At 37.9% G+C, this 24546-nt stretch overlaps 1 protein-coding gene across 1 annotated transcript; it reads left to right on the top strand.

Annotated features, from left to right (window-relative positions):
- Positions 1–3315: 3315 nt before the first annotated feature.
- Positions 3316–23835, top strand: rps6kb1a (ribosomal protein S6 kinase b, polypeptide 1a). Its single transcript, XM_042499558.1, has 15 exons — positions 3316–3517; positions 5354–5397; positions 6877–6997; positions 8005–8073; positions 9829–9976; positions 10570–10627; positions 13611–13711; positions 14284–14374; positions 14505–14595; positions 15197–15304; positions 15411–15473; positions 15912–15989; positions 16092–16199; positions 18090–18202; positions 22385–23835. The coding sequence occupies exons 1-15, from the start codon at positions 3446–3448 to the stop codon at positions 22623–22625; spliced, it is 1506 nt and encodes a 501-aa protein (XP_042355492.1). The 5' UTR covers positions 3316–3445; the 3' UTR covers positions 22626–23835.
- Positions 23836–24546: the final 711 nt, after the last annotated feature.

Below are 24546 nucleotides of genomic sequence, written 5' to 3'. Positions count from 1 at the left end.
AAAGTGATTTTTGAATGAACACAACACTGACCTCAAGTCATCACACGGACCCACAACAGAGCTCTGAGACTTTCTAACAGTGTCTAGTCTGTTCTTTTGTAAACATAAACAAAGCTAAACAAAACAGAGAACACACACAGAAAACAGATTCGGTTACCCACTGCAGCTGGTTCTGATCACCGGGCAATCAAAGTAAAACAAACGATCAGATGGAATTGAGGCAGCGCTCAAAGTAACGCCGCCCTGCAGGGGACCCGTCCTGAGCCTCTGGGGGGAGACGTTTCAGGAAAAACCCCACAATAAAAGACGTTGTGGTACAGATTGACCTTCTAGCTCCTAAACTGAGAACCTAATGGGAATTTCATGTGTAATCACTGTCACTTTAACTAAATTATGGTGCAGATCAAATATGGTTTAACCGCTCAAAGACTCTTTTTAAGGGAAATCTCATCAATACTTATGTCAAGCTGCAGCTGGGACGCCCTGCAGAAGTATTTGAGGAAATCAGCAGGAAGGGAAAGCTGGAGATTACATTAATTTAACCCTTTGAAACCGCAACTGACATCATTTTTCTTGTGCATTCGGACACCTTTTTTTAGAGTATTTACACCTTTGAACTCTGAGCAAATTGATTTGATTTATTTCTAAAAATTTATTTCTAAAAGGCAATTACAAAAATGTCCCACAAAATGCAACAAATAATTAAATTTAGATTTTTTTTTAAGCTATGAAAAAGTGTCTGGGAAACTATATTTGTAATTATTTCACAGAATTATTTTTTTTTTTTTTAGGTATTTTCTCTTTTTTTACTTTCTTGTTTGTTTTTGTTTGTTTGTTTGTTTTCTAGAGTAAAGCATCAAGTGAAGTCACAATAAGTGAAACGCATTGCTGAGTAAAGAGGGAATTTAAAAAGGTAATTCAGTACAAATAGGACACACTTGTACCAAATATCAGCAGATGACAGCACAACAAAGAAACAAGCAAACTGTAGAATTTTTAGAGTGTGTTTTCAAATTCATCCACAAAAGATGGAAGTCCCTCTGTAATTACCATACACGTATGTAGGAGTGGGATTTTTGTGACGTCACAAATTTGAAAGACAGTCATGGTCCAATAAGTTAATTAAACAAGTGTGATGTGAAAACTCTAAACATGTATGAGAATAGATTTGAGAGTGTTTATTATAATGTTGTTTTTTTGTCGTTGTTGTTGTTTTAAAATGTAATTTACCAAATAGAAAAGGACCAAAATGTTTCTGATATCAGGAAATTTGAATGTGATTCAGCTGAGCTGTATTGAGCTACATGGATGTATATTTTTATATAATAATTATTTTTTTAAATTATATTTATGGGTGAAAAGCTAAATAAGATCCTCTTAAAAATAAATGTTTGTTTGCCTCATTTCCTTTGAATTTAAAAATAATAAGAAAAACATTTCATGTCATGCATTTTATAAATATTTATGTTAATGCTGAATCAGACATTTGCCAGATAACATATCAGAAGATTTTTTTTTTAAATTGTTTTTAAAAAAAGTCATTTATACAACAGTAATTTCCATCACATTGTTTACTGTTATTGAAAATAGTGTATCTATCTATCAAATTCAAATCATGGCATGAATGTTTGTCACATTGTTGCCAAAATAATTGATGATTAAATTATTAAATACATTACAGAAATATATTTTAGACCCATATTATTTATGTATATATGCTATCTGTCTATCTATCTATCTAAAATTAAAATCACTGAGGGGAGTAACAAGTTAAAATAAGATGCACACCACTTAAATGATATATATGCATTTTTTCAGAAGCCTAAATTGGACTAAAGAGCTTCAGTAGAGTGCAGCTCTTCAGTCAGATTTTAGGATGAATGAAAAATGTCCTTCATGTTGTGAGGAAGATTTCTTTTTCCCCACTGCCACCTACTGGAGAGAGCAGAGTGTTGTAAACAGACTCTGCAGTAAATTACAGGGATATAATCTGATTATGACTGGGTGGAGCCCAGTCCAGCCTGAGATTTCACCTCTTTTAGTGTATAGCCAAAAAAAGGCCTTATTGTGACTCGACATGGTAGGAAAAGTGCAAATGCTACTAATGACATTAACAATGGATCCCTTCTGTTCCCAATGACAGGGTGTCTGCAGGTATCAGACACTTAAACTTAATGCTTAACTTAATATTTTTAACCAAATTTAAGGCCACTCATCTTTTTCTCACTCGAGCATTGCAAGTCAGTCTAAAAGTATGCTTGTTTTTGTCAGAGGTGGGTTTTATGCAGGAGTTAGTCTACATTTTACCATCAGGTAAGTGCAAGTATAAAATAAAAAGACAGTATGAGGTTCAGAAGTAGGTTTAAAAATTTAAAACATCAGACGTGGACTTTTAAACAGAAGAGGCTTTAGTCATTTTGACAAAAAGAAATTAAAATTAATTTAGCTAAAATGTTTGTGGGCAATTAAGAGATCACAAATTCATATGTAAGACTTGTCTATTAAATGACTTTTAAAGCCCAATAGTTATACATTTCATAAAACATTTTAAATATCACCCCAATGTAATTATGTTTTGTGAAATGTTGTATTTTGTGAAGTGTTTTTTTGTTAAATGTTGTAGTGTTTTGCTGAATGTTGTGTCTTGTGAAATGTCATGTTTTGTTGAATATTATTGTGAAATGTTGTGTTTTGTGAAATACGTTTTGTTGAATGTTGTGTTTTGGGAAATGTATTTTGTGAACTGTTGTTGTGTTTCATAAACTGTGTTTTCTGAAATGTTGCATTGTGTAAAATGCCATTGTGTTTCGACCCTCACAGCCACCGTAGATAATAGAGACCTCAATTGAAAAAAAATAAAAATTTAAAATAAGAATAAATAATTGTTATTTCTTAAATAATATATGCTGGTTAAGGAGAAATAGAAAGACCATGAGAAGGATTTCCTCGTTTTAAAAAAAAGTGAAATAAAACCTTAATTTGGCCAACAGTTATTTAGTAATGGTACATAATACCACTGAGTAATGCCATATTGTTGATGTAGATAATTATACAAAATAATAATAAATCCAATATAGTTCAAGTTGGACTTTATTTTATATAATGTAAGTATTTTTCAGAGTGAGTTTAACTAATTATTTTTAATTGAAGGGCAGCTAGCTTTAATACTATTACATGTGAATAATTTATTATCATTGCAGGATGTCATTTTTTTTTTACTAATATCTTTATTTACATGTCTCCAAACCGACCAGCTGTGTTATATCCCGGTGACCGACACTAGAGGCTTGTCGGTGCTCGTCTTGTTTTGGTTAGCTGGATGTTAGCTGGCTGTTAGCCCATGCTGCTTCCTACCGGAGCCGGTTGTAACGGTGATGGCTCTCCCATGAGGCGGGGGAGCGGGACTGAGTTTTCTGTCTAAACGTCGACTGAAAGGGCCGTGGCCATGGCCGGGGTTTTCGACATCGATTTGGATCAACCGGATGAGAATGTCTCTGACGACGAACTTGAGGACGGGGTGAGTTTACGTTAAGTTGAAGCTAATACCGCCGGCTAGCTTAGCATTTAGCATGTCCCAGGCCTGCGTTGCTAACACCAGTGTGTCCATTATCGGACATGCCCTCGTTTGCCCTTTTTCCCGCGGAATATGGCAGCGCCCCAATAAACAGTCACTACTACACTGTATATACAGATTTTAATTAATATTATTTTCAATTTAAAATGAAGAATGACCGCTGTTAAGTTGTATCACCACCGACACCGGTGGTTAAGCATATTCCGGTCTAACAGAAGTGTTGACCGCGGACAAGTTGGCGTTTGTCGGTTTGCCGTATGTTACGCTCAAACGCCAAACCCAGTGAAGCCACAAACACCATGTTAGCATTAAGTTTTTGAGAAGAAAATGAAGTAAACGACGGCAGGAAACAACCAGAGCAAAAACTGAATATAAGGTAAAAGTTGGCGGTATATTTTCAACCGGGCGTTGCTACATGTCCGACAACGGAAACATAAAGTAAACGGTCCTAAGAGCTGCATCGGTATTCGTCTGTTGTAGGGATTTACATTACATCGTAGGTTAGTTAGTGACATGAATGTTACATGTATGGTTTGACAACTTCAATTACAGTGTTAATACGTGGGATATAGATTATTTCACACCAACAACAGGCTAAAATCCTACCAATGCTAACGGGGCTGTAGCTAAAAGGATCGCACTGCTTGCTAGCTTTCCCACCTGAAGTTAGTAGTTAGCGTTAGAAAACAGATATTTGTGACAAACATGGGCTTCTTTGAATATTGCTGTAAGGAGAAAGTGTGTCTGTTTAACTAGCATGGCAATTAGTTAGTTAACTGTGACTGATAACTTGAAATGAAGGCTAAATTGTTTGGGTTGTTAATAACCCTATTAACAAAGTGATCCTCAATTGAGGGCCCGCGGGTCAAATCTGGATCACGATAGGGCGCCGGTGGACCCCAACCATTTGTGATTCAAGCTGGGAATTTGTTTTTGTACTTTCAGTATACACAAAGTGTCCCACAACTCCCGACGGAAATCCTAGCTCCTTACCAAATGTCCTCAAATCTGAGAAACGTCCTAAAATCCATTTAAAGGTCCTAAAATCCTTGAAATCTCCTGAAATTGGGGAAAAACCTAAAACCTTAGAAACTTTCTAACCTCAGAGTAAAGCCCCAAAATTTGAGTTGCTTCCTAAAATTCTAGAAATGTAATAAAATCTGAGAAATGTTGTAAAGTCCATTAAATTTCCTGAAATCCCAGTATTCTCCCAAAATCCTATAATTATCCTAAAATTGGAGTATCATCCTAAAGTCCTTGAAATGTCCTAAAATCCAAGAAACATCCTAAATTAGTAGAATAGAAATGGTCTAAAATCCCAAAAATGTCTTAAAATTATATAATTGTTTTAAAATAAAATAAAAAGGGTCCTAAAATCCGAGAAATGTTCCAAAATCTGAGAAACCTCCTAAGATCCTTGAAATGTCTGAAGATCAGAAAAATAACTTAAAGTCCTTAAACTGTAGAAATGTCCTAAAATCTGGAAAATGTTCAAAAATCAGAGAAATGTCCTAAAAACTGAGAAGTGTGCTGAAAACCCAGAGACGTCTTAAAATCCCAGACACATGTATGAGGCTGCTGCATCTGGCCTGTGGCCTCCTGTCATTTTGCAAAAGTGGCCAGAAAGCAAAGCAGGTGTAGTATTCCTGCATTAACACTTATATTAAAAATAAATTCAATAATATTTCTATAAATAATCTCAGGTGGGCTGGTAAATAACACTCCTCTATCACATGCCTGTATGCTGAGATTTTCTCTCCCCTCTTGTTTTTTTTTCAGGGCCAGCTCAGTGAATACATGGACCAGTGCAGTGGCTTTGAATTGTAAGTACAACAAAAACTGTAATTTACTGGGTCCCGAAAGGGGCAACAAAGTCATAATAACTGGGAGTTATCCTCATGAAATTGTAAACAACTTTTAGTCCGTATTAAGATCTGTAACTTACACAAAAGTATGAATATCACACTGTGGAAATACTCTACTTGAAGTCAAAGTCTTGTATTCAAAACTGTACTCAAAGGTTCAGTGGGTAACTTTTATAAAGATATTTGTCATATTTGCTGAAACTGTCACTATATCCTGACAGTAGTACACAAGGCAGGTACTCTGAAAAAGTCATGTTCCTCTTGCTCCTCTTCGTTCTTCTTGGGACTCATTTATGCTCAACGTTCTGTCCGTACTCTGCGTTATTTGTCCATATTTGTGCATGTTTTCTGAAAGCTTATGGACATGGAGGAAATAGAGCAGTAACGGTGGAGATTGTGGGGTGAATGTAGCACAGTTCAAATGAGATAATTAGTATCTATTTTCAAACTTAGAAGGAGCATAAATGAGCCGTAATGGCATCTGCAAGAATCCACGGCCGCTGAACGAAAGCAAGCCAACAGAGCCAGGAGGGCTCTCTCCCAAATAAATTGGGGACAAAATCCTTTTTTTTTTCCTTTACTCTTCTGAAAGGCTTAATAGGTAGCATTATGTCTAATATATCTACATTATCACTGTAAGACTCAAACAAATCAAGTGCAAAACATAAATAAATGTATACATGATTGTAGTGACCAATTAAAAAGTTTGAATATATTTTGTCCTAAAATTCACCCTGAATCCACGCTGCTGCTGAGATCAGGATAATCCTAATTTTCTTTTTTAACAAGGTATCCCAATCTTACTAACACACACTGAAGGTTTGATCCAGATCAAAACCACAATTTGATTTTTGTGATCTAATCCGATTTCAGAATTATTTTTCTTTTAAACAACCCATTTTCAAGATTTGATTCAATCCGAAAGCTTGAAATTCAATCAGATAACTTTCGAAAAACCGGGCCCAGATGTTTGTTGCATGTCTGTGCTGTGAGAACCACGCATCTCTAAAAACTTTTCGTGGTGTCAGAAAAACAGATTTGTTTTCAGCTTTGTGATGAGGCACTTTCAAACCCATCCAAGAGTGTGTGTGGGTTTTTTTTTAAACGTTTATTTAGCTTGATGTGATGGTGTGATGTGTAACACTGTAGTCTGTTGTCATCCATAGAAATTTAATTTGGATTTGTTGACAGTGAAAGCCGTAACATATGATTCTCATCATTTTTATTAAAACCATTCAGTGACCACTCATGCCCCATTAACATTTGTTTTTACTTGTTTCTTAGGGTTTCTGTTAATTTGTCGCTTATCCATATGGATCCATGTTTAGACACAAATGCTTGTAACTCACATTACTGCTGTTTGTCTTTGAAATTATAAACACAACGTTGATTGACTGTTTCAAATGTAATCTTTTCTTTATTTTTTTGTTTTGCCAGTAACATGGATGACTGTGAGAAGTTTGAAATTTCAGAGAACAGCGTCAACAAGGGAACAGAGCAGATCAGGCCTGAGTGCTTTGAGCTGCTGAAAGTTTTGGGAAAAGGTGGCTATGGAAAGGTGAGGCCTCTGAGTGTGTGGCATAAAACAAAGTAATTCCCCTTCATGATGCAGCATGGCTTTAAATTTGTATGTAATCGTAATACCTGTGAGATAAGAAAATTTGTCATATCATGGTTATTTTTGGTGTCAGCATTATGTTATTTTGTAGTTCTGGACTTTTTCCGATGTTCTCATTTCACAGCCTGACACCAAAAGTGCACATCGGTTATTTTGGAAACACTTTCAGCAAACAGATGCATGACTTGTTCTTTCTTGAAGTGGTTTTTTTGTATGATGACTAAGACTTTTCTGCACCTCGGGAATTTCTCAACATTACAAAGTAATTATATTTTTTGAAAACACTGTCATTGTTTTGGTACCCTCAAGTAGTTACGGATATAAGTTGGCAAAGCCTCAAGGTTCCTTGACCCTAAAACTGGAAGCAAATAGTTTTTCAAGAATTATGCTGGTAAACAGACACTCAAAACACAGACTTTGCCTCACGCAAAGTCAGAGCAGTCCCTGGTCGCACTAAAGTCAGAATAACAAAATACTTTTACGCACAAAGACACTGACCTTTATTGAGTCATTGTTTGGCCAAATGAATACACATTGTGCACAACAGCAGCTTCTGAACTTCACATTAGTGCTAAAAATGCAGTTCATTGGTCCCAAATAATTTTTCTTGATAAACTATTTTTCAAGTCTCATTTATAAATAGAAAAAAATATCTGGTTTACTCAGCCAAATGAAATGATGTGCCAAATGGTGATGCTAGGACATCTGCAGGTCTAAAAAAGTCTTAAAAAACATTGAATTGAGTTTTTTTTTTTTTTTAAATCCTTGGAAGTTATGAAAAGGTCTTAAGTTATTTCTACAAAAAACACTTATTTACACGTTATGATCCAGTTCTGATACGTAGATGCAAAAATAAGCTATACAAGGTCTTAAGCCTTCAGATTAACTCTGACCATATAGAAATCTTTGTAAATGGATTTTGCTTGACATGATGTGCATTTCTACAGGTGTTTCAAGTTCGGAAGGTATCAGGTGGTGCTTCTGGGAAGATATTCGCTATGAAGGTTTTGAAGAAGGTGAGTGAATCTGCATGTTTAAGGGTTGGTTGAGGGTTTTTAGGGCTGCCCCTTAAAAGTCAGAGATTTTAATTATTAGTCGGAGACCCTTCTGTCGACTGAGATTACTTCAAGTTGAGCAGTGTTTTTTTTTGTTTGTTTGTTTGTTTGTTTGTGTGTGTACTTCTGGTGACATTTTGGTCCCCAGATTTTGCTGCGGAGTGAGCGCTGTAAGGTGAAGAAGTAGTGAATATACAGCTCACATCAAGTTAATACGAAACAGTCTCTGGCTTTTTTCTAGCATTGGCAAAACATGTTGCGCGCATGTTTCAGCCAAATCTGAATTGACTTGCATAATTCTGAGTCGGGTACAACCCTAGTTTTAATATTATTCAGTGAGAATTATCTCATTGATTTCAGAGATGCTTATTGTCCTTCACTCACCCATTAAAGGTGGGTCTTACTGCCCCCTAGTGTTCGTACACATTAACGTGTTGAAGTGTGGGAGGAATATCATCTGCATCTGCAGGAATCTAGCTGTCAGTGACCTTGCAAGATCCCCAGTTTTTGTTAAATTTTAAGCCTCCTGCAGACTGAGATTTAAGCAGTCTTATAAGTTTAGTGCAAGCTACACTGCGACATGGATCCTAATAAAATTGGGTACAACATTAAGTTTGATGTATGCAGACTTTACAATGACATCACCAGCTGAATCGCAGGTTACGACCTACGTCCATCGATGTCAATAATCAAGAACAAAACATCCTTGCATGCATCATCACTGTATGTTGCTGTAGTGGTAAGAGCAAAATGTAAAGACACATCGAGCCTTCGCTATAGTGCCATTTATGTGTGTCGAAAAAGGTCTGAGGGGGGAGAGAATGTGAAGGCGGTCGTAGTTTGGGAAAAGAGGCCAACTTGGCATGCCAGTTTTCGACGAGAGCTCGCAACAAGTGTTAGCATCTACTTAAATTTAACAGTGTGTCGCTGATCAGTGCGTCATTTTATGTTGCATTTCTGTTTGTTGGTTTGTGACGTAGTTCATAACAGCAGTCACACAGTGAGACTGTCATCCCAAATTTCTGCCACTGTCAGAATTTTAACCCAAGCTGTCTTTTACCGCAAAACGGCCATCCTTGAACCTTTCTCCCTGTCAACGTAGTACCATTGTTTGAGTCACAACCAAAGATATCGCCACGATTCTGTCACGTTGGTCATCTTTCATCTGAGACAGCCCAAAATCGCACAGTGTAAACTGGGCTTTACAATGTGTGACTAAAGACTCACATTGTCTTAAGATGTGAGAGAGTGTCAGACTTGAGTCTTTTGAAAGTCGTTCCAAACTCTATCAAATGTTTTGTAGGCATTAACAGTTAAGTGTTTCACATATACTGTGTGTCACTTTTCTGGTGACCCAGTGGTGCATTCAGCTATGGAGCCAGCAGCTCACAGCAGACCACCCAAAATAATGGCAGCAGGTTTTTTCCCATGAAACCTCAGATCTGCAGCCTCTGTTCAGCTTGGCCTCCTCTCTGCAGCTGACGCAGAGCTGCTGCCAGACTTTTACTTGAAAAGCCAGCTCATATTCCCCGAAGCTTGAGGTTTTGGTTAATGGCTGTGTTTATTGGCTTAATGAGACTGTAGCTACCAACCTGGTTTCCTGATTCCTGCTCTGCCTCTGATGTCGAAGCTGCTCTGACACTCACTAATGGGAATAAAGTTATTGCCTGAGTAATTTCACACTCTGACACTCTGTGCCTTTTCGTCCCTTGCCAGGCCATGATTGTGCGCAATGCCAAGGACACAGCGCACACCAAAGCCGAGAGGAACATCCTGGAGGAGGTGAAGCATCCTTTTATTGTGGACCTCATCTATGCCTTCCAGACAGGGGGGAAGTTGTACCTTATCCTGGAGTATCTGAGCGGTGAGCACGAGCTTTTTACATAAAGATGGTGCTATAGGAGTGCTGATACATTCATTCTTTATGCCTGCTTTGCATTTTTAAATTTAGTGTATGATTTTAAATTGACTCTGGCATCGCGATGCCAAAAGAGGTGTGACGGACGTGACATTTAACTCAACGGCATTGGCCTCTAGTGTTACATATAACATACATGTACAACAACAACACCCTCTAAACAATAACAATTTGAATTTGCTGTTAACTGCTACTTTCAAAATCTTACATGACATGTCAAAATATCAGACCCGCTCCACCCATGGTCATGTCTCTCTGGCTTTACATTTTACGCAGATCTTGTTTCAATGCTATCATTACCTCGTGTCCCGGTTCAGAGACATGACCACTCTGTCCCCTCTCTCTGTGATATGTTTTATACAGAACGACAAGTCGGTATGATGGCGCAATATTACCACCTTGCAGCTGTAGTACTCTTAACTGTTGTAAATGTTTGAGATCATTTTATTAGCATGAATTGTTATTTCACTAACTTGAAAATGTGGATCTCCATTTCCCCTGTGAATACATTTTACTGACTTTGTATGCATTGACTGCAGGAGGAGAGCTGTTTATGCAGCTGGAAAGAGAAGGCATCTTCATGGAAGACACAGCATGGTGAGTTAGTTTGTTTTTTACAGGTAACACTGTAAAGGGTCACTGTGGTACTTTTAAACCAGGACTCTGGTGTGCCATATTTTTGAGTTTTGGCGACTAATAGATGAACTATTTCTGAGAGTACTGACAGCGAGCGCTGTAGCCAGTGACGGCGAAGCAGGCTGCAATGTGACCACTTGACGCATTTGTCCACTAAAAATACTTGGTTTTTTCCACTGACAGGCTCAGATTGTTAATCAAAGTTTTTGGAAAGGATCTGTACAGAGATAGACCTTTTTGTTACAAAGTTTTTTTTGTCCAACTATAAACAGCCCTGAAATCACCAAACCCACCAAACTCCATTTAAATGAACAATAACTGTATCGTCATAAAACACACTTGATTAAGGACAGCCATGGGATATTGTTTTTTTGCATGATCCTGTTTAAAGCGATCTAAAATAAAAGTCATAATAGCTAGAGCACTGATTTGTTTTGTAGCAAAAAGCTAAAGGCTTCTCGCTTCCCCGTCATACAGTCATCACGTTACGTTACTTACCCTTACCCTACGTGGTAACAACGTGCACTGGTGCTGATACTTCCCTGCAGTGGCTGCAGTAGATCGTCATCACATAAACCTGTATATTTTATCTAAAATAAAAACCATTATAGTGAGAACATTCATTCTTTTTGCAGCAGTGGTTTTCACTGTCACCACTTTGTACACTGCAAAACCACAGCAAAATGCAGGGTGGTGCCAGAAGAGTGAATGATGAAACTATCAAACTCATTTGCACTCTGCTCATTAAATGGAGAATATCTCTCTTGTTCATCTTTCTACTGTTCCAGCAATCACCAACTCTTGTTTGGTTGAAAAAAACATTTTATTCACTTAATTAAATGTGAATATATGCTTTCTCTGTACACATTAAAATTACTGTTTATTTGAATGGAATCTGGTGGGTTTTGTTGACAGCAAATTTGGGGCAATTTCTGGTTAAACACAAAGGATCTAGTTCTTTTTAAAAATGTCTATCTCTGTTTGGATCATTTCCATAACGTTGTCAGACACTTAGAATAAACTGAGCCTGTCAATAGCAAAAACAACCACCTTCATTGGATATAAAATGAGTGTACGAACACGCGCCGAACGTGCAACCAACCACAGGTGGTTACATTGCAGCCTGTTTCGCAGCTGCAGCACTCTCACACAATACAGGACTGTATCAAAAATTGTTCCCATGAGTCACTGAAACACAAAAACATCAGCAAATGGGGTCCAGGTTGAAAAGTACCAGTTCCCCTGAACCATGTGACCAGATAAAACATGCCTTTAGCTTTCCTCTAAGCAATTTAAAGGGTTTTTGGTGGTAACTGGGATTTTTCTTTTTAACTACCCTGTTTCAGGATGTTTGGCTTAAACATGTCAAACCTTAATTTGTTGAATCTTTTCATCCCCTTTGCCACTCACATCCTCTGTTTGTACACATATTTTAAAGGCCATCCCAAGTATTTACAATGTAAAACCATTTCCAAATGGCAGCAGTACGGGCATTTTAACAAACACCTCATGCTGCCAGCTGTTTCTTAGAGGTCTTTTTTTGCTGACTCATGATGTACAGCAGGGTAGGACTGCCAGATGATGTTTGAATGTTTGTGTGATCCGTTGTCTCTGGCAGACTAAGGCCCTGATCAGACTGAGGGCTTTTTGGCAGCTTGCTGTGTCTTTAAAAAATAGTTTTATTGTTGGAACCACAGGCTATATTTAACTATTATTATAGTTTGTTCTAGGGATACACGACATTGGATTTTTTGCCGATATCAAATATGCCAATGTTTAACAACTCATTTGCCCAAAAAACGTTACCAATATCGATATATCCACTTGATCATCAAGTATCTTGTAGTGGAATAAACATCAAATTATGCGTACTCTTGCGGTGATAGCCCACCAGCAGATGGAGACATAAAATACGTTTTTCAGTGTATGTAACATTCATTCATTGTGAAAAGTAGGAAAAATGCTCCAACTTAGGTTTGATTATGTGTACATGTTCACTTTGTCAATTTAAAAAAAGACAAACGGGTTGTGATATTGGCAAAATTCCCCATTTTGGCTGATTTTAATATTTCATTTTAAAGCCAATATCTGTCAATACAGATAACGTGCCAATATTATCCCTTATCTACAATTTGTTCAGATACGTCTTGCTATGTTAATAGTTAGCTATAAGTACAGTTTGAATTAACAAAAAGGCTTAATCAAAGTCTCAAGTTCTGCACTACAGCCTACAGCTCGACTGTTTTCTGTTCATGTCATGGTGATAACGGTTTGTAAAATCATGTAGCTCTGGATAGAGACAGAGACAGCCGACATCATTTTGTCATACATGTTCTCTCCACCTGTTGCTATTGCAACTATAGAAGGTCCTGCAGTCAGATAATCAGATTGGACAATGACGTTGGGTGCTTTTTCTCTTTTAATTTGAAGTTTTTCCAACTCGAAGCATTCAAGGTGCTCCTGCAATAAACAAAAGTCGCTCAATAATGCAAAAGCAGCGAGCAAAACACTTAATTGGAAACGATCTTAAAGGTCGCCCAAGGCTGCCAAAATACATTAGTTAAATCAGGGCCTAATGCTTGTAATTAAACTCTTTTCTTAGTGGTAAGCATTTATTTTTGAAAAATCAGGCAGATATGTGATGCTGTTTCTGAGGCAGTGTGAGGGTCACTTGAAACGAGGACAAAACACTTGCAGTACCCGCTGATGTGTTTTATAAACACCGTCTGTAGATGAAAACAGTGATTACATGAACCAAGCTACAGAACAAACAAGGGCGTGTAATATTCCCGGAATAACTGTTGTGACATTCAGAATAACACATTGACTGCAGATCACTGAGGAGCAAGTAGAACATTTCGTTGGTACGAAATATACATAATTAATGATTCATGTGATGTCAGCAGTATTTTGCTGACCTGCATCTTGTTTTTTGTGTTGACAGTTTCTACCTGGCTGAGATTTCGATGGCGTTGGGTCATCTGCACCAAAAAGGCATCATCTATAGAGACCTGAAGCCTGAAAACATCATGCTCAACAACAACGGTACACTCACCACAAGTGTCCATCACAATAAAACACTAGATTAGAAAAACTAGATACATGTTCTTTTCAAAAAAAACCTTTTTGTTCCCAGTTTGAATTATTTCTCCAGGTGATCTGATACTGAGGCTACATCCACATTACTCCGTTTAAAAATTTAAGACTTACAACAAAAAAACGATCCCCGTCCATATGAGTGTTTTAGCACCGTTGCTGCTCTTATCTCCATCCATATTTAAGACGGCTTAAAACACATATTACGAGGATCGTTGTGGCTTACATCGCCCAATCAGAAGGCAGACATGAGTTTCTGCATCAGTGTTTTCAAACTTCTCAGTTTCTGCCCGTACACACTAAAAGACAGTGCCGGAGTTTTCAAAATAAAACAGGGCAGCATTGTTCCTGACTGCTTTGTTTTAGGGCTGTTAAAACGCCAGATTAGTGAGGATCCCAGGCTGAAGCGTTGCAATATTGATGTGTCTTAAATTTAAAACAGAGTAATGTGGATGTAGCCTGAGACTATTGCGTTTTTGGAGTTTATCTCAAGTCCCTGCTTTGGTTCTGTTTCTTTCCAGGACACGTGAAGTTGACGGACTTCGGTCTATGCAAAGAGTCCATCCATGATGGAACGGTCACCCACACCTTCTGCGGCACTATCGAATACATGTATGTCACATAATCTTTGTGTACAGGTTGAAGATTAAGTCTTGTAGAGGCATTAAGGCACATTTTCTGTTTCTCACACAGTTAAGTGTATCTGCTTTATCCTCTCGGTCGTTCCCCTCTCCTTCCTCAGGGCTCCAGAGATCCTAATGAGGAGCGGACATAACCGAGCAGTGGACTGGTGGAGTTTGGGAGCTCTCATGTATGACATGCTGACAGGAGCAGTAAGTGCACATTAAGGCTGCATTCATACCAGATCCAGCCACTCCGCATTTATTTGAATGTGGTAGTGGTGGGAAAAAAACACAGCTGCCTGTGGTGAAAAGTTGAAATAGATTAAACTTTTGGACAAACGCAACCCAACAAAAGCAGCAGTGACCAATTATGTAATTGATGAGCAGACCAGAAGGAGTCCACAGTCTCTTTTTGGTGCGCTCCAGTAGCTCTTTTGGTAAGTCATGTGTCCCATGTGTCAAAGGGTTAGTCTTTAGCAGCCACCCATTTTCGATTCTGACCCCTCGGCCCTTTGCTGGGCCCATTTCCTGGCAGTTTTTAGTAAAACTATCAAATAAAGGAAATTCTACAGATCTTTTAAGCCAACATAAACCAGTTTACCAGAGACCAGAGATTGGCTTTCTCTTCACCCTCCACTTCCCTACAAATCGTCCATTAAGTGACACTCCTACACAGTCGCACAGCCATGCGGTCAATTGCTGCAATGCCGTACTTGGTGTGAATGCATAGTATCACAGCTAAAGTAGATTTAGGTAGGAAGCATATGCAACTATGTCTAACTTTTGTTTCTGTCCTGCAACTTTTTCACAGCCTCCATTCACTGGTGAAAACCGAAAGAAGACGATTGACAAAATCTTGAAATGCAAACTCAGCCTTCCACCTTACCTCACACAAGAAGCCAGGGACCTCCTGAAAAAGGTGATCTGTGAAAGTCCTCCTTCTGCCTCCTGCTTCACCGGCCATGTTGTCTCAGAAAAGACATCTGGAGTGCTGAAAATAAGTTGCAGTTTTTTTTTTCTTCCAGCTGCTGAAACGAAATGCTTCATTACGACTCGGGGCTGGACCGGGAGATTCTGCTGAGGTCCAGGTAAATACGTCCGTTTAAAGTCACAAGGTCATGCATGCATCTGCGATATAACACACTAACTCTGAAACCTGAGCAAAATGGCAATTTAGATTTCTTTTAAAAAAACAGGAAGATGTTACAAACTATAAGAAAATTGCCTGAATTTTTGCAAAAGAAGGAAAGGAAAAACAAAACAAAACAAAAAAAGATAAATAAATATGTAGATAAAATATATCTTCTGTTAATTCTCAGGTATTTTTCTTTTCCTGATTTCTTGCAGTGAGCAGGACATCTCTGGCTAAGTTGTTCAGTGCCTTTTTAGTTTTCAAAGAAATCAAACGTCGCTCAAGTTTGTAAAGGTTGAATGCACGTGAAAGGCGTCTGAACACAGTATAAGAAAACTGATTTGTTCCAGGTTTCAAAGAGTTAACCCCCATGTCTCATGTTTTTGTGTCTCAGGCCCACCCGTTCTTCCGTCATATAAATTGGGACGACCTCCTCGCTCGCAAAGTAGAGCCTCCGTTTAAACCGTACCTGGTGAGTTTGTCTTTTTATTCAGCAATGTCCTCTGTGACCCGTCCCCCGTCCCCCGTCCCCTGTTCCTGAAGAGATGATTAACTCAGCTGCTTCTTTTGGCAGCAATCGGCTGATGACGTCAGCCAGTTCGACTCCAAGTTCACCAGCCAGACTCCGGTGGACAGCCCCGACGACTCTACGCTCAGCGAGAGTGCCAACCAAGTCTTCCTGGTGAGTAACTGGTGCCGTACCTCTCTGCAAACAGCGCACCTTTCTGCTTTTCTGTCTTAATCTCTCGAGTACAGTTTCCAGAAGTTTTTACAACTTGATAACAAATTGTGCTAGTAAAAAAAAAGAATGCATGACTCAACAATTTGATTTGAACCAGAATTGGAGTAAATAAATAACTTCATATGAGTAGAAAGCAGAAAATTCCCCTTTCTAGCAACAGTCGAGAGTAAAAAGTTTGTATATGATAAAATAAGGTGACGAGGCAGCAATGTTAGTTTACAGAAAGATAACTCACAGCCTGCAGCCAGGGATGCAAATTTGAACCAGTTTCTTTAACCAATAGTCATCCACCTTTACAACTGATCATTTGTTAATCATTAATAATGAATGAAGTACTTAGGACATTTTTCCCATAGACTTTATAAAACATTGTGCACGATGCCGTCTTGAATTTTTGTCATCAGAAGTGACCATATTTGGAGATGGTGGCACCAACTCTAACACTAGCTGAACGTTTGGTTAGCACTGTGCATTTACAGCTATGGTTCACTGTGATAATGCTAATTTTTGCAATCAAAAAGCTGGCTTAAAATAATTTTTAAAAAAATGAACATCAGACACTCCACCGAGTGCTGCAGCCACATTCTTCAGATAATCCACACATTTTCTGACAGTTACGCCATCGGTCCTTCATCTTTAGCATTAACGGTTAATGTATTTTTTAAATTTTAATTATTAAGGCAATTTACTGATAATCGATTAATCACCCCTACCTGGAGTTAATCAGAGTCGAGTACTTTCTATGTACTTGGTATTTAAATATTTATTTCAAAACATGCAAAATTAAATGGAAAGAAAAATGAATGAATAAATAAAAATATAAGTAAGAAAACAACAGAATATCATATATCAGTAAACAACTCAGTATTCACCATACAAACCTCAGTCAAATCACAAAAATTAAACAGTCAAGACAAAACACAAATAGCTCAATCTGAGTCAAACACACACCCAAACAACAAAAAAGGCAACAAAACAAAAACACAATCAAAAACAACCTACATATCTTGTCCTCTTTTTACTATTAAAACATTTTTTAATTTGTCGAATCTTCTACATGTTTTCATCTCCACACTACAATTATTCCATAAATGAACCCCTTTAACTGTGATACGATGACAGTTAGAATTCACTATGTTTTTCTTTAACATACAAATTCCTCTCAAATCATGTAAACTTTCTGTAATTAGAAACAACTTTTGGATACTTTGAGGAAGTAGTTAATTTTTTGAATGTTTGGATGTCAACCAATTCTTTGAATGTTAGTGCTTTTTATTTGATAAAGAGTGGGTTTGTTAGTTCTCTGTAAGTGGTTTCCATTACAGTTCTTATTATATGGTGTGGTACTCGTATTAGTGCAATGTGACTCATAATTTGTTTGTTGACGGGTTTAGCGCTTGCAGAAAGAACACATTTTTCAAGCAATATTCTCCATAGTTTTATTATTGGCATAAACTTAAGTTTTACTAATTTGAATTGGGCTTTTAAAGGAAGGATGGAGGGTGGATGTGGGAGATTAATAAATGGCATCTACCTTAAATGTTTTCTGTGTCTGCAAACAGGCCAGCTCTGTCTGGACATAGTGGTTTTTTTTAAATTTCCTTTTAAACAAGTTGGCCTTACGAGAATCAGTTAATGCGTCCCATCTGGTGAAGTCCTGTTGGTTTTCCTGGAAGCTTCTCTCACTGTTCCACCACATTGCATGATATGGTTTACTCAGCATTTCATTGCTCATCATCAGCTGTGGGTTGTTTTTGGAAAGATGGTCTTTGAAGAAGGTGGACTTAGAGCTCTCTCTCTCTCTGTTTTTGTCCCCCTCCCCCTCCCCAGGGTTTCACATATGTAGCCCCATCTGTGCTGGAAAACGTCAAGGAGAAGTTCTCTTTCGAGCCAAAGGTGCGCTCACCACGGAAGTTCCCTGGAAGCCCAAGAACACCTGTGAGGTAACAGCGAGTTGTTTTTGTCTCTGGTTCCCTTGAATATCTTTCGTAAGCAAGTTTTTCCCTCATTGGTTACTCATCTGCTGACCTTGTAGATGTAGCGTAAATAAAACCATCATTAGGAGGGTAAATAAAAGTTCCTTTCCAATAGCAAAACAAGAACTGCTCAGGGCTTGAAAAATAATTAATCATTATGGGTTAGATAAGTAGGGATCAGCTGTGCATATCTTGGGAGGAGGGGGAGGGTTTCAGTAATTTGAGATTTAAGGAAAACACTCCCTTGTCAGGCAGATGAAGGAATTGATGTCAGCATATTTTTCCATTTAGTGATTATTTAAAAGGGACAATGAACAGTTTAAAAGTAAATGTTACCGTTTGATGCACCGCACGAGATAATAGTTTAGAGATAATTAGCATCTGCAAAACAAAGACACAGCAAAATAACATAATAATATAAAGTTGTACAAAAAAAAATCCACTAACTAAACAATGTTGTCTATTGAAATCATTCTTCCATCAAACACGACATTTACTTCAGACCTCTGACATTTTTAAAGTAAACATTATGTATAATATTTTCTCATGTAATAATCAAATGTCCAGTTATAGCTGTGCAACATACATGTGGCGTGCTCTGTCAAAATCTGTCGGATATTGCAACAGCTTATTTCTAGATTTTTATTGTCACAATTTTGGGTCTTGTTTGATGTTACGTAAACAAAGTCTTGGTTTTCAGACTATGAAACGTGCGTAACTTATGAAACTTACATCATAAATCCCACCTAACAAAGATGGGTACAGACATTCGTGACTTGGCAAGTCTGCCCGAGAGCAGCGATCGCGAAGGGAATCTCTCTCCAGCAGCACAGTGAAAGTCAACGGCCACCGTGGGTGCTTGTTCTTATGGAAGTGTAAGGAATCAAGTTGAGCTATCTTTGCTTTCAGAAGATTAAAACCTCTAAACCTCCCACTAGGTCACCTCTGTGCTAGTTCTAAGTGGCTAAGCATTGTAGATCAAAAGATGATGTTCAGTGATTAAACTTTTGTCAATATGGAAATGCTGCACGCCGCTATCTCGTTAATTCGTTAATTCTCCTCAATTCAGCCTCATAGTTCATTATAAGGAAACCATGAGCACTGAAGAATAACTCCTTCAGAGAATGGCATTACAAGAAAGACATAGATAAAAATTGTGATTTTTTTTTTTTGTCTCTCTTAAGGCAGGAATGTCTGAATTTTTTATGTGAGCCAGATTAGATCATGTGAAAATATCTGTGGTTCAGCTGCTTCTCGCATTAAATGTGTTATGAAAGAAAAAAATCACAAACAAGACAAACACAACTGTTTCATCTTTCCATGAAAATGTATTCACTTAATTACTGCTCCAGAAAGCAGTGGTCCTCACTGTCGACTTAACGCGTCGCTGCTGTTGTCTGCGACCCGGCAGGAAACCGTTCATTTGCTTATTTACATTTTGTATATGAAAACACATCAGTTTCGCCTGCACAGTTCCTACTTGATGCATGTCTAGAAAATGAGAGCTTCAATAGTCCTGTCATTGTGACATTTGGGGAAAAAATGCAAAGTGATCTCCCTTGATTCACCATTTTCGTGTGGCGGGCCACTTACAGTAAATTTTGAAACTCATGCTGAGGGCTGTTAACAATTGGTTTGCAGATCCAGCCTTGGGCATGTCTGTCTTAAGCAGTCATTGAGTTGGAAAATGTGTCCCTTCCTTGATCTGTTTTTAAAACATATATTTCCTTAGTTTGTAAGGGTCAATTATCAAATGAATGAAAAGGTCTTTTTATCAAAAGAATATAAATTGTCTGTAAATGCAGTTCTTTCGACATTAACTTCCTTTTGTCATTTTCCTGCATGATGTTTTTGGGTATGCTTGTCTTCATTACTTTGCTGGCTATGAGATAAAAGTGTCCCCGAGGTGTTATGAGTGTTTTCCACTCAGGGACAGCTCCCAGGGTACAGCAGGAGCTCCCGCTTTGGAAGACCAATGGGCTCTGTCATGTATCTTTGCGGCCATCACACTAAAAACTGTGCAGGTCTTTTTTATCAAAATTATGGCTTTCTGACAGTCTTTGTGTAATGTGACATGTTTTGCTTATTATTTGGAGTACAAAAACAATACTGGTATAATAGTCAAGCATAAAGTGTCCTCTTTCCAACAGTGTATAAAACTTTGTGATTTAAAGTCTTGCACAGTGACCTCACAGATAAGAGCCGATGCATCACAAACAAAAGTGTCACATCTAAGTCAGGTCAGTGTTGTTTATGTAGCCAAGTATCACAAATCACAGTTTGCCTCAGGGGGGTTTACGATTTGTACACCATATAGCCCCCTCTGTTGTTAGACCCTCACAGGAATAAGGAAAAAACTCTCCAGAAAACCCCGTAAAAGGGAAAAACTGGAGGAAACTGCAGGAAGAGACACTGAGGAAGGATCCTTTTCCAAAGACGGACTGATAGGAAATAGTCGTCGTGTGCGCAGTATATGAAAAAAGAGGACCTGGGAGGATGTTAAGCAGCTTCCAGGTGTCGCCAAACAGCAAGTGCCACACGACTTCCTCTCCACCATGTAACCTGGAAGGAGGAGAGGCTACACAAACAGAAGAAGTTAAAGTGAAGCCCGACATTCACACAGATAGGAGAATGAAACTAACAGAGAGAAAGAGAGACAAGAGGAGAGGCTGAAACTCCTGAAGGACTGAGATCCAGATTCAGCCTGTGGAATGAGGGACCAACAGCCGAGAGAGAGAAAGAGAGAGGTCCCGGGACGGCTGATGGTCCAGCACAGAGAAGCCTGAGTAAAGAGAGAGAGGAGCACAGCAGTGTTTAAGAAGAACAACAGTTATTAAGAAGCAGTGGCCTAAAGTTAATATTATAGCAGGACTGCAGGGCTTAAGTTATGCATTGAAACTGAGCACGACTCGCCAGCTTGAGTATGTCAGAACAAAAAGTTAAAAGAATACTTTCCAAATTACCATTTGTATATCAATTACTCACCCTGTGTTGAAGAAAACTTTGTTTTGCTCTGACTGAAGAATCCAAAAAAACAGAGAAAGTTCTTGATGGATTTAAGTAAACACGGTCCATGTTTAACAATACAGGGTTCCCACAGTCATGAAAAACCTGGAAAAGTCATGGAATTTCACAATCTCAAGTCATGATATTAGTTTTAGAAAAGTCATGGAACTTTTTTTGTGTAATGAAATTAATTGTCATAGATCTCTTTAATGGATATCGTTCCAAATAATGTAACATGATGGCGAACTTATTTTCTGTAAGTTAGCTGTTCGCATTATGTTCTCCAATATACGCTCAGTTAGGGCTGCATGATATATCGTTTCAGCGTCGGCATTGCCTCATGCAACAGCTGCATTGAAGAAATGGCAAGTAAGACAAATTAACTCAAACATCGTATTTGCTGCTTGATGCAAATGGAAAACTTGTACGTTTCCCTTTTACTGTCTTACAGTATTGATTATTTTTTTCTCAATTGATCTAATGATTTTGTTTTATGATTAGTCAGCTAATCTAATAACTATTTTGATTATTCTAAAGATTTTTTTTATTACTTGATTAATGTGACTATTAATTTACCCAGAAATTAATATCAAAAACTTGTCTCATTAATATTTAAGTAATTTTATTCAATCATCTTCTTTAAGAAACACTATATTTTTAAGTTATTCTAGTTTTTACATAACTGCTGTTATGATATTAATAATACTGATTATTATAGACCCTATTTGTCATGTGTCTGATCACAAAAATGCTGACCTCAAACTCAAAATGATCGCTGTGACACACACATTAATCACTGTATGTCATTGCAGCCATTTCCCTGAAATACAGTTAAATTGATAGTGATTTATTTTAGGTTAAAAAAAAAAATAGGTAGCTAAAAACTAAACAGTCTGTCTCATTTCAAGTAAAAGATTTTAATGTAGTTTTGCTGTTAAACACAAATGCTTTACAGTGTAATTCATCAAGAATTTCTCTTTTTTGGATTATTATTCACAGAGATATGCCAGAAAAACAGTTTTTTTTCATGATTTCAGTGCCCCACGGGCTGAGAAACTGATATACAAATGGTCATTTGGGGGGTGAAGGACTCCATTAAGGCAAAAAGACGAGTTTGGATTTAAACATTTCCCTCTTCCACAGTCCAGTGAAGTTTGTAGGAGCGGACTGCTGGCCTCGGGGACCCACGCTGACCGGCAGCACTGTGGAGCAACCCATGGAGGTGTCGACAGTGGAGCAAATGGACACGAGCGTCAGCGGCGCCTCCGAGGCCTCCGCGCCTCTTCCCATCAGGCACCCTTCAGGCATCAACGCAGGGCTCTACAAAAAGCAGGCCTACCCCATGAACTCCAAGCGACCAGAACACCTACGAATGAACCTATGACGCTCGGCTCACCTGCGAACATTTAGGACTCTTCCAATTCCTCATCCTCTTCCCTTTAGTTGTTTTCTTTTAAAAAGACTTGTAGGATTTTTTTAAAGAATTGACTGACACTGTCAGTGCTGATCACCAGCTCTTCCAGCAGCGCCTTCCCATCCTTCCCGACTCCGCCTGAAGCCGATAATCAGCAGTTGAGGTTCAGTAGACGTGTGGTCAGACGGAGGAGTTGTGAAAGAAGTGGTTTTGGTGCACTCAACTGGCATTATCATATGATTTACTGGTGCTCTTTTATCCTCAAGTCTGGACAATGTCACTCGTAGTGTTACAGACTCCATCACAGTGAGAGAATTTGGTTACTTTAATTTTCCAGGCTTTTATGTTATTTATCTTATGATAAAAAGCTGCAGATCACGCTGTCAGTAGGTAGAATTATTGGATAACACTTCCACAACGAACACAGTAGTTAACAGTCACATTGCCTTTGTCACTCACTGGAGCGTGCGGTCAGGAGGAGGTGGAGCACCACTTACAGAAAAAAGCAGCTATAAAAAGAAGTGAAATCTCAGCTGAAAGCATCACTTCCAACACAATCAATACCAAAACGCTGGCACTGCTTTCTGTTAGAGGCCTGTCCAGAAGCACTGTTCAGTTTCTTTGTGTTGAATGTAAACAGACACTCAATGCCTTTTTTGTGTGTTAAAGAAATAGTTTTGACTTTTTTTTTTAAGTGGGGTTGTATGAGTGACTTATCCATAGTCAGGGCACTGATGGCACATTTAATCAGTGGAGCTGATTAGTAGTGGGAAGGAAAATTTGACATGTCAAAACGTTATTTGTAGATATGTGTAAAACAATTTTACCGGCGTACAAATATGTTTTCACATGTAGAAATTACATTTCAACTGTGAAAACAGATTTACAGATATTTGACGTAATTACAGATATCAGTAATTACTTTTTTAACCAGAAAGAAAAGTGACTACAGATATCTTATGTTTAATTTCCACATTTTGAAAAAGCAATGTGACTAGTGGAAAGATATCAACAATTGTATTTTGGATATGGCCAACACATCATCAAACCATCTCAGGCTTTTTTTGTATAGTATTTCATACAACAGGGCAATTCAAAGTGCTTTACAGAGCAATAAAATATAAAAAATAATAATAAAGGATACAGATTTACAATCAGAGTAAAGAGCTAAAATACAAAAGGTAAAATTAATAAATTATTTAAAAAATTGTAAAACAAAAATCACCATTAAAATATAGCAAAAGTGCAGACAAGATGTGCAAAGATAAAAAGATAATTTTAAATGATTTAAAGTCAAGTTAAAAATAAGTTTGAAGTCACTACATATATTAATGTGCCACATAAGCATTACTCCACTTTTAAATTACCGTATTCCTGAGCAATTGTGGATATCTATAATGAACATTGCCAAAAGTAAGAATTTAGTCGGTGATATCAAGAAATATCTTTTTGACTGGTGAGAATTGAGTTTTATTTATCATTAATTAGATTTACAGCTAGTCAGAATTACATTACGGATATGTTGGCTTGGAATTCGAACTAGTCAAAAAGCAGTTTGTATCTACAATTGCTTTTACCGAGACTGAATAAATTTAAAAGGGCCTGCCATGGTGTACGACCTACAGTAGATGGCAGTCAGGACGTAACCAGTTTGGTGAAGAGTGCAGGAGTTTTATCACGGACGCTAAGCAATGAACTGCTGTGTCGGGGGCAGCAACAAAATGTATTTTTAGCCACTTAATAAAATCATTTCACATTTAAAAGCCAGATGTTGGCAGATTTTTCGTGCAGAGGAAAAGGAGCTTTATATTAAACTTTTTTTAAAAAAACTTTTAGACAAGTCAATTATTCTAATCTTAAACTTCTTACTCTTAAAAATTAGTTGTTAGGA

The sequence above is a fragment of the Plectropomus leopardus genome, chromosome 13, assembly GCF_008729295.1.
Source record: "Plectropomus leopardus isolate mb chromosome 13, YSFRI_Pleo_2.0, whole genome shotgun sequence".
Lineage (NCBI taxonomy): Eukaryota > Metazoa > Chordata > Actinopteri > Perciformes > Serranidae > Plectropomus > Plectropomus leopardus.
This window is presented reverse-complemented; position numbering and strand designations above follow the sequence as displayed.

Coding starts and splice junctions, on each gene's coding strand:
- rps6kb1a (XM_042499558.1), top strand. CDS start 3,446: ATGGCCGGGGTTTTCGACATCGATTTGGATCAACCGGATGAGAATGTC. Junction 8,074..9,828: donor CTATGAAGGTTTTGAAGAAG/GTGAGTGAATCT, acceptor GTCCCTTGCCAG/GCCATGATTGTGCGCAATGC. Junction 13,712..14,283: donor CATCATGCTCAACAACAACG/GTACACTCACCA, acceptor GTTTCTTTCCAG/GACACGTGAAGTTGACGGAC.